The sequence below is a fragment of the Zalophus californianus genome, chromosome 5 (assembly GCF_009762305.2).
Source record: "Zalophus californianus isolate mZalCal1 chromosome 5, mZalCal1.pri.v2, whole genome shotgun sequence".
Classification (NCBI taxonomy): Eukaryota; Metazoa; Chordata; class Mammalia; order Carnivora; family Otariidae; genus Zalophus; species Zalophus californianus.
The window spans coordinates 22,026,142-22,035,628 of NC_045599.1; the positions used below are offsets into that span (position 1 = coordinate 22,026,142).

The 9,487-nt window shown below is 42.7% G+C and overlaps 1 protein-coding gene across 4 annotated transcripts in view; it reads left to right on the forward strand.

The window, feature by feature from the left end:
* Nucleotides 1–8,483, forward strand: part of CCDC192 (coiled-coil domain containing 192) — a 197,981-nt gene extending 189,498 nt beyond the window's left edge. For 2 of the 4 annotated variants that reach the window (XM_027607030.1, XM_027607033.1), the window contains exon 7: nt 7,551–8,483. In XM_027607030.1, the coding sequence (XP_027462831.1) occupies nt 7,551–7,774 (224 nt within the window). In that variant the 3' untranslated portion in view covers nt 7,775–8,483. The remainder of the gene's footprint in view (nt 1–7,550) is intronic. The other 2 variants (XM_027607031.1, XM_035727808.1) reach the window with 2 other exon arrangements.
* Nucleotides 8,484–9,487: the final 1,004 nt, after the last annotated feature.

Below are 9,487 nucleotides of genomic sequence, written 5' to 3' on the forward strand. Positions count from 1 at the left end.
AGGCAGAGGAAGTAGCAAATATAGAGGCCCTGAGGTGGAAACATGCCTAGTCTGTTAGGAACAAGGAAAGGAAGAACAGATGCGCCCGTGAAGTAAAGGGGGGCCAGATCACATAGTATGTCAGTAGGTGGGGAGGTTTTAGCCTACGTGAGATGAAAAATCATTGGAAGATTTCAGACAAAAGGCTGTCAAGACCCAACTTAAAGTTCAATGAGATCTCTCTGTGCAGAGCTGAAACCAAACTGAAAGGGCAGGTCGCAGAAGCAATAGGACCAGACGTGAAGCTATTGTAATACTTCAACTACGGTATTTGTGCTGGGCAAGAGAGAATTAGCCATTTCAATAAACACTAACCATGGGCATCACAGTGCATTTATGCCTCCGAGTCAACCAAGGAAGGAGGGTAGGGATCTGCAGTTCCCTCAATCCCTTTACATCTTAGATATGTCTCCCGGTGAGAGCATCCTACAGCCACAAGAGCAATGCTAACAGTGGGAGGTGCGTGTTTTTCATCCTACCTGGTCCTCAAACACTATACAAGTCCTCAAAGCATCCACATCAGCCCCACACTTCGTGCTGGTTCTGGAGACTGGCATGGGCCCAGCATCTGCGGGAGGCCCCCAAAACTTGAAGCAACAAGTGCTTCCTACAGACTCTCTCTCAGTCCTTGTTTGTCCTGAGTGTTTTCTTCATCAAGTGCTCTGTAAGCTCTTTGATCACTCTCCAGAACACTTCCCCATGTCATCAGCACTGCATCCCTGCCATCGTGGTTTTAAACCAAGTATTTTGTTCCGTCCAAAGCATTTACTAAAACACATGTGTTCAGGATCTAAGGTGTGGGGCTATTGGACTGTAGCTAGGTGAAAATATATAGTTGCTCCAGTCTACCATTACACCTTAGATTTTTCTGCTAATATAAAATCCTATTGTAACAGTGGTCATCACTAAGATGTGGGAAGTTTTCTGATATACACTGAAAATTTCTAAGCATATATCAAACTACATTTCAGTTCTTTTAACTGACCAAACTTATCTTCATTTGAGAGGGAGAGAGAGCACGGGGAGAGTTGGGGGGAGAGGGGTAGGGAGAGAGAAAATCGCCAAGCAGATTCCCCACTGAGCTTGGAGCCCAACATGGCACTCAATCCCAGGACCCCAAGATCATGACCCGAGCTGAAACCAAGAACCGGACGTCCAATCAACTCTCTTCTTTTAATGCCGCTCTTATTTCCAAATCAACAAACACATGCCAACTTCAAATGTATTCTAAGCGTTCATGGCATTAATGGAAAGTAACTGAAAACTCTTCGAAGTTGGCCATTTGTCACTAGAGACACTGGTCTCCGTATGAATAAAAACACCAAAGGGAGAAAACAGAGAAAACTTCAAGTAGTAAGAATAATCTGACTTTTAAGATGTAAAATACTTGCGCTATAAGAACCCCCAAAATAAGCAAATCATTTATTTCAGAGAAGTACTATTCTTGGATGGTAATTGTGAAAGTCTAGAGAAGGACAGAAAACTAGGAAGGTTATTATTGAAGTTTTGTTTATTATTCAAATAGCGAGAGAGAGAGATTTACAAGGATGAACCAATTTTCAAGTCCAAGTATGGCAATAGATGAAACTGGACTCCCTTGCGGTTACTGAGAAATATACACAGCTTCCAAAACCACATGAAGGTGAGTCAGAGTGATGGCCATTTGTACAGAGAAGGAAGCTGACATGGTCTTTTAGGCCAAACAGTAATCCTGGGTGGCTCTGATGAAATAAAGTATTTAATCACCTCACCGGGAAGAGTCTTTCTTATTGAGTAAACACTTGGCAGCCTTGGTCATTAACTTGAAAAGCAGAGAGAAAAGTAAACGTTCATGAGCTAGTACGCAGCTGAGATGTTTGTTTAGGCTAAATCCTGAATGTTCTTTGGGGCCTAACTCAATGCTTCCTCTCCCCTCCCCAAGCGTCGAACTGTCAATGTGGAAGCCAACAGCGCATCTGACTCGTTCTCCATGTGCAGGGTGCAAGTGACTGATTACTGATGAATTAATTTTTAAAATGACCATGGAGACCTGCCTGGGGAGAAGTGTGCTTCCCATCATGAGAGGCATGTGAAGCAGACACTAGATCAGTGGTTCTTAGCATTTCTGTGTTCATTGAACACTTTCTGGTGCTGGCATCAGTGAAGGGATCAAAGGGGAAACACCCATTTTAGAAACAAACGTTTAAAAAATCTAAAAAAAGCCTCCCAGACACTCACTGGGTCACCCTTCAGCAATGTATCACTTCGGACGCAGAACTATTAACTTCCTGGATGCGCGAAGCAATGTTTTCACGTGATTTAGGTCTTTGAACCTAGTATTGCGCCACACGTCCTTTCTCTGATTAGCAACAAGCTGTATCCTGCTCTCCTCCAGTCTGTCCATCACAGCTCTCCACCCACCACGTATCTAACAATGCGTAGCTGCACTGATGGTAAAAAGCAAATTTTATCCATTGATTACAACCGGCAGCTGACCTATTAAGAGCTGGACAGACACTCATGTCCGGGAGCCACTTAACTTAGTAAAGCATCAGTTAGGCATGTTGCAGACATAAATCCTGTGCAGGTGAGATCAGATGGTCCCAAAATACACATTCTAAGTTAAGTCTAAGTCTCTAAGCTACTCAAACTATAATGACCTCTGCTGTTATCTCTTTAGTTACTAGTATTTTTAATATAACTCACATATGGCACTTTGCTGAAAGCATGAAGGGTTTAAGGCTATTAAGAATGAGAAGCTGGAAATGGTCAAAAGCAAATGTCACAATTACTTCCGGGCCCTTTGTCTTTTCAAGGCTACATAGAAAAGTGAGCCTAGCAGGCCCCAGCTGCAAGCAAAAGAATGCTCCTGTTGTCTGTCTTCTTTCTAAACCTTTTTAAGCATGCAAAACTGCCACCTTCTCTCATCTCCTCTTTGCCATGACCCCAAGCCATCATTCTCTTTTGTGCTTCAGACCTATTTTAAGTTGAAGCAGAAGGAGGGGAAATCATGAAAAACAGCATGTACTCGTAAAAACCTCTACTATGGTAGCAATTGTGATTTCATAGGCTGACTATGGCTAATCAGGTTTGCTCCCTCCCTGTGACAGAATTTCTCTTGTCTCTGTGTCTCCTGGAGGTCCCTGGGAATGGGGCTAAACCTGAGATTATGCTGTCAGATGACAGAACCCTCCATGCTTCAGGCAGATGTGACCTTGGCAAGACTATATGAGCTGCTAATGAAAATCTAAGAAGGACCACCAGTGTTTGAGATGTGGGGATGGGTAGAGCTGTCAGGAGCTTCCAGATAAGGGAGCCTGGATTCAAGGAGAATGGTGCCCATCAGGTCATGCGGAGATTAGTGGTGGAGTCTGGACAAATCACTGGGCTGGCCTTGGGCTAATTCCACTACAAGTAGGATATGAGACTCCTGGAGCCCCCACTTTGTTGAAGAGTTTAAAACACTTCTGTGATTTGTAATGTGTTTAGAAATGGAACAAAAATATTTTTATTGTATGTGTGAAGAGGTCATTAAATAGTAAAATACAGCTGTATGAGAAATTTTCTTCTTGGTGTATATACTTCTTTTTTTCTCCCCCCCCTCCAGTTTTACTGAGATATAATTGACCTATAATATGGTGTAACTTTAAAGTGCACCATGTGGGGCGCCTGGGTAGCTCAGTCATTAAGCGTCTGCCTTAGGCTCAGGTCATGGTCCCAGGGTCCTGGGATCGAGTCCCACATCGGGCTCCCTGCTCTGCGGGAAGCCTGCTTCTCCCTCTCCCACTCCCCCTGCTTGTGTTCCTGCTCTCGCTATGTCTCTCTCTGTCAAATAAAGGAAGAAAATCTTTAAAATAAAAAAAATAAAGTGCACCATGTGTTCACTGGATACATGTGTATTTTGCAAAATGATTGCCACCACAACGTTAGCTAAGAATACCATCCCATCACAGAAATACCATGTCTATTCTGTGGAGCGAACATTTAAGATCTACTCGCCCAGCAACTTTCAAGTATGCAATACAGTATTATTAATTATAATCATTATGCTACACATTACTCAGAATTTAAGTTTATAACTAGAAATTTGTACACTTAGACCAATACCTCTCCAATTCCTCCCTCCCCATCCCCCATCCTCTTAGTAAACACCACTCCACTCTTTCTCGATCAATTCAGCTTTTAAGTACATTCTGCTTGGTAAAATGCACCAGACAGAGAAAGACAAATACTAAATGATGTCACTTATATGTGGAATCTAAAAAAGCTGGTATATAGATGCACTTTAGCTTATCTCCTTATCAGCATTTTCATTTAATACATGAAAACAATACAGTGAGAATCAAGGCCCTCGCGCTATCTCTCCTTTGCCAATTGTCTTTTCGCTGTGCTATTGTCTGAATTGTGTCCTCAGTGTAATTCATGTGTCGAAGCCCTAACCCCAGTGTGATGGCATTTGGAGATGGTGGCTTTGGGAGTGATTAAGTTTCAATGAGGTCATAAGGGTCGGATCCTGAGACGAGTGCCCCGTGGAAGAAAACATCGGAGAGCTCGTGGTCTCTGTCTGCGCCGTGTAAGGACACAGTGGGAAGGTGGCCCTCTGCAAACCAGGCAGTGTTCTCACCAGAACCCAACTAGGCTGCCACCCGGATCTCAAACTATCAGCCTCCAGAACTGAGAGAAAATAAATCTCTGCTCTTTAAGCCCCCGAGTCAATATTTGGTATTGTGTTACGGCAGCCTGCGCTAACCAAGACTCCCTGCCTCCCTTTCCTTCATTCTCTTTCTACCTTCTCTCTCTCTACTACTCTCTTCTGGGAGGGCAGAGACAGAAGATGTAGACCCAGTAACAGCAACTGCCTAGGGAATGCCATCCTGCTGCATTTTTACCCCTTTGTCACTAGACTTAGATGAACAAAGTATTCCACCTGTATTGCCTTATTTAAAAAAAAACACTGTTTTGACCAGTTTGCCTTCTGTGATGGCTCTAAGCGCCTTTTTTTAGTTGTGTAAATTGGTGGGAAATAGGTCCTCCTGAAAAAAGAGGAAAAACTGGAAAAAGAAAAGTTGGAAGAAGAGGTCAGAGAGAAAGAGGACAAGCCAGCACAACGAGGAGGAAGGCTCCTGAGGCCCTTCTCCAGCCCCTTTCCTCTCCTGTGGAAACTCACTTCAACCCACAAGCACCCACTCTCCCAAGCCCATTTTTCTATGCCTCCACCTTCGGGAGTCACAGAAAAATGATCTGCGTGCGAACAGTTGAGGGTCAACAGTTCTCCCTCCCACGTAACAACCATACACGTTGACTAGCGCCACCTACGAGGAACCCATCCACTCGGGTGTCAGAGAGTGCGCATCCAAACGGAAACTCGAGCCCAGCACCAGCCAACAGAAAAGTGAGAGCCACCAGCGCAGGCCACACAGGATATTTTAAATTTTCTAGGGGCCATGTTTTGAAAACGGGAAAAAAATGAATGAGTGAATATTGTCCTAAAGTGTATTTTATTTTATACAATAGATCCAAAATATTACTGTTTTCATACATAACCAAATTTTTATTTTTTTATTTTTTTTTACATAACCAAATTTTTATTTTTATTTTTTTATTTTTTATTTTTTAAAGATTTTTTATTTATTCATTTGTCAGAGAGAGAGAGAGAGAGCACAAGCAGAGGGAGAGGCAGGCTCCCTGCCGAGCAAGGAGCCCGATGCAGGACTCGATCCCAGGACCCCGGGATCATGACCTGAGCCGAAGGCAGACGCTCAACCGACTGAGCCACCCAGGCGTCCCCATAACCAAATTTTTCAATTTTAATGAGATAGTTCACGTTTCTTTCACATTAAGTCTTCAAATCAAATGTGTATTTTATACTTACAGTACACCTCAATTCAGACTAGCCACACTTAATTGCTTAATGCCACATGTGGCTAGTGGCTTCCGTATTGGACAGCACAGCTCTGGCCAGGTAAAAGGTGAGGAGGCCCTGGCGTATCAGCAGATGATGAAAGACTCCTGCCAAAGGGACTGACTCGCCCGGGTCTAAAAGCACAGGCCCTATTGCAGAGGCAACAAACTACATGTTCCTTTGAGATGTGGAGATGTTTTTCGTTGCTTGTAAAGAAAGGTAGGCAAACTACCATCTCCTTCAATATCAGTGCTAAAATTTCACATATTCAGAACAAAAACTTCTCCACAGATTCTTGAAATGGAGGACATTGCTAAGCACAATTGCTAAGAGCAGAGAACATCCTGATCTTTCCTCTCAACACTTTTCGGAGGCCCAAAGCATCCTGCCCCCCATGCAAGTCAGTGTTCAAGCTTTCATCCCATGATCTCTGGGGTCAGAGATCCAAAAAAACAGCAAATGAGTTTTATTTGGTGAGAAGTGGGAGATTCCCTGCCTGCATGGACCATCCCAGCAAAATGGCCCCGTCTTCATACAATAGTAGCAGGCATCGGTCTCCTGGACTGGCAGTTAGGTTGCCCTCAGGTGCAGCTGTGGGGTTTGTGTTCACTGAGGACCGAGTAAATGCTGGACCTTTAATTATAGTAATCGGCTGTCAACACCATGCATTCCTATGCTATTAGCTCGAGTAGTCCGACAATGACACCCAAGCCAATTGACATCCCTTACAGCTGATGTCTGCCCTTTATACAACTCAGAGACATGATTTTAATGGTGGAAATTTCAGGATGAGAGCGATAAAGGAGGGTGATCCTGCTAAAGTCTAGTAGGATGAGGTTTGCTTTCAGCAGCTACATTTTTTGATGGTCTACTGGGATTTTTTTTTTTTTTCAAGGTTTCCCTGATGCCAGCCACCAATATTTTATCTCTTTATTGGAGCCTCCCTCTTCCTCTTTACTCAGGCTTTTATCCTTATCTGAGGGGTCAGAAATTATAAAGGATAAGCTTTTCTATCCAGGAGATACTAGTGATTTTTATTAAGAAATGCTGAAAAACCTTCAGACCTTTAAAAAAGAATCTCTGTGGCAGATACTATGCTAATAGCTTTCCTGGATCACCTCAAATTATACCCCTGCCAACTGTAAAGCTGACTTGGGTTAAAAAACTAGTCTTTTCTCATCACATCTTCCAGAAGGGGCGATAACAACTTTTTTTTTCCTAGTTGAGTTAAAATTCAATTTAAAGTATATCTCTACTCAATTGTCGCTCTCGTGAAAGATTCTCGGGCCAAAGGATACTGTGAAACTTGGGATGGCTCTTGTTCATAGATTGGATTTTCAAGGAGGGCTCATTCCCATGGTTAATTAAAAGTTAAATGTGTGCAAAAAAGAGTTGGCAAAGACTGATTTTCCTCCCTCTCTGGAGGCTTCCAAGTTCTTTTTTCATGAGCACCCAGAAACTTTCCCCTCACCGGATCCAGATTCCATTCTCAGTATATCTAACCAGATGATGCAACATCTGTGTTCCCTTTTAAGAACGTGAGAAATAAAGCTTTTTCATCTTCCCTCTCTTTGAGTTCTGGGAAATCCAATTAAAACTGTTCAGACTTTCTTTTTCTTCTTTGCTCTAGAAGACAACTCTCAGGAAGAGTCCTGTGGGGGTCTCCCGCCTGTTGAAGAAGGTGATCGAAAAATTAACCTGATCATGGAGTTGTCGACGCAGGTTTCCCTTCAGACTGAGAAGATCACCCAGCTGGAAGATGTTTTAGAGGAAAAGGAAAGGAAAATTCAGCAGCTGGAAGCTGAGCAGGGATCCCAGCCCTTCCAAGAGGCTGAGGACTCTCCAGAATGTTAAGAAGCCCCGATTTCCTTTAATAATATTGTCACCCCTGTGGTCTCTGATGAAGATATGTAAGGATTCTCAGTAAGAAAATAATAAATATTCAGTAAGAAAATAATAAATAATTAATAAATAATAAATAAGGGTCGCCAGTGTAAAGTCCAGAACACAGCTAGCCTCCCCATTAGCAAACTCAAGTTCAAGATGATGGGTTTGAATATATCCTATAACATTTGTATTGGAAGGAAACAAAACCAAGGGGAGTCTTCAGAAGCAATTCCTGAATATTTCCCCTTCAGACATCAGCAGTCAGGTAGCCCACACACTTGAGGAATACCTTGTTTTTAGACATCCCAGATAACCATGGGACAGAGAAAAACACCCAACTAGACCGATGGTCAAAGAACGTAGTATCTTTTTCTTATCAGAGGTTTGTCACTCTTCAAGGTGGCACCACACCTGTATCCATAAGCAGCTCATCTGTGCACAGAAAACTGTCATGGAAGGCAAGGTTTAAACCGGGGAATGTTAGGGTCCTGAAGAGGAGAATCATTGCCAGCGGGGCAAACAGACACGAGGTCTGCTTTTTCACGTCCTCTGGAATATATTTCTTTCTTTTTTTTAAAACATGATTTTTGTTTTGTTTTGTTTTAAGGTTTTACTTATTTGGCAGAAATAGAGAGAGAGCACAAATAGGCAGAGCGGCAGGCAGAGGGAGAGGGAGAAGCCGGCTCTCCACTGAGCAGGGAGCCTGACGTGGGGCTCGATCCCAGGACCCTGGGATTGTGACCTGAGCCGAAGGCAGCCGCTTAACCGACTGAGCCACCCAGGCGCCCCTGGAATATATTTCTTTATGGCATGTATCTTATTAGCATTTAGCGAGGGTAGAAATGAAATAAAATTAAAGCAATAAAAATAAATAAAGAATGGATGAATCAGCCCTGTGGTCCTTTGGGAAAAGTGTCCTGGGACAACATCTCCTTGGGAAAACAGACAACACTGATCTTTCCTGTTGGATCAAAACTCAGACCAAAACAAAATATACTCTTCTGTTATTATTGTATCAAGGAGGTATGGACAGCACAAAATCATGTTGGGAAAAACAGAGGAACAAAGGAAAGCTACCCTACAATTAATGGGCCAGAAGGAATCATATTATGTTCCTCTTTCACACATCCCCTTCAAGTAAACTATTCCCCACACATGAGAATCACCACTTGTATCATGCAAGAGTTCATAGACACACATGAGACTCCTCAAAAGGAAGAGGGAATGTAACTCAGAGTAAACCTAATTAATGCTGCTTAAAGAGAGCATCTAGGCCCTAACTTTGGGGAAGACTTTGGTACTTAATTCTTACCGTCTTAGTACAGAATGACTCAGGCAAACAGCTCTACTCTCCCGTGAATCTGACTACATCACTACTTCTTGATTTAATTAGACCACTTCAACAAATACTCACTGAAACTCTTCTATCTACCAGAGACAACAACAGATGTCAGAAATATCATAGCAAACATGAGAATCACCACTTGTATCATGCAAGAGTTCATAGACACACATGAGTCTCCTCAAATGGAAGGGAGATAAGAAATGGAAGAGGGAATGTGATTCAGAGTAAACCTAATTAATGCTGCTTAATAAAGGTTCTCAAATTTACTGAGCATGAGTAATCAGTAAGAATTCATATTCTTGGTCTTTGGTTTAGGTCCCAGGAACATGCATTTT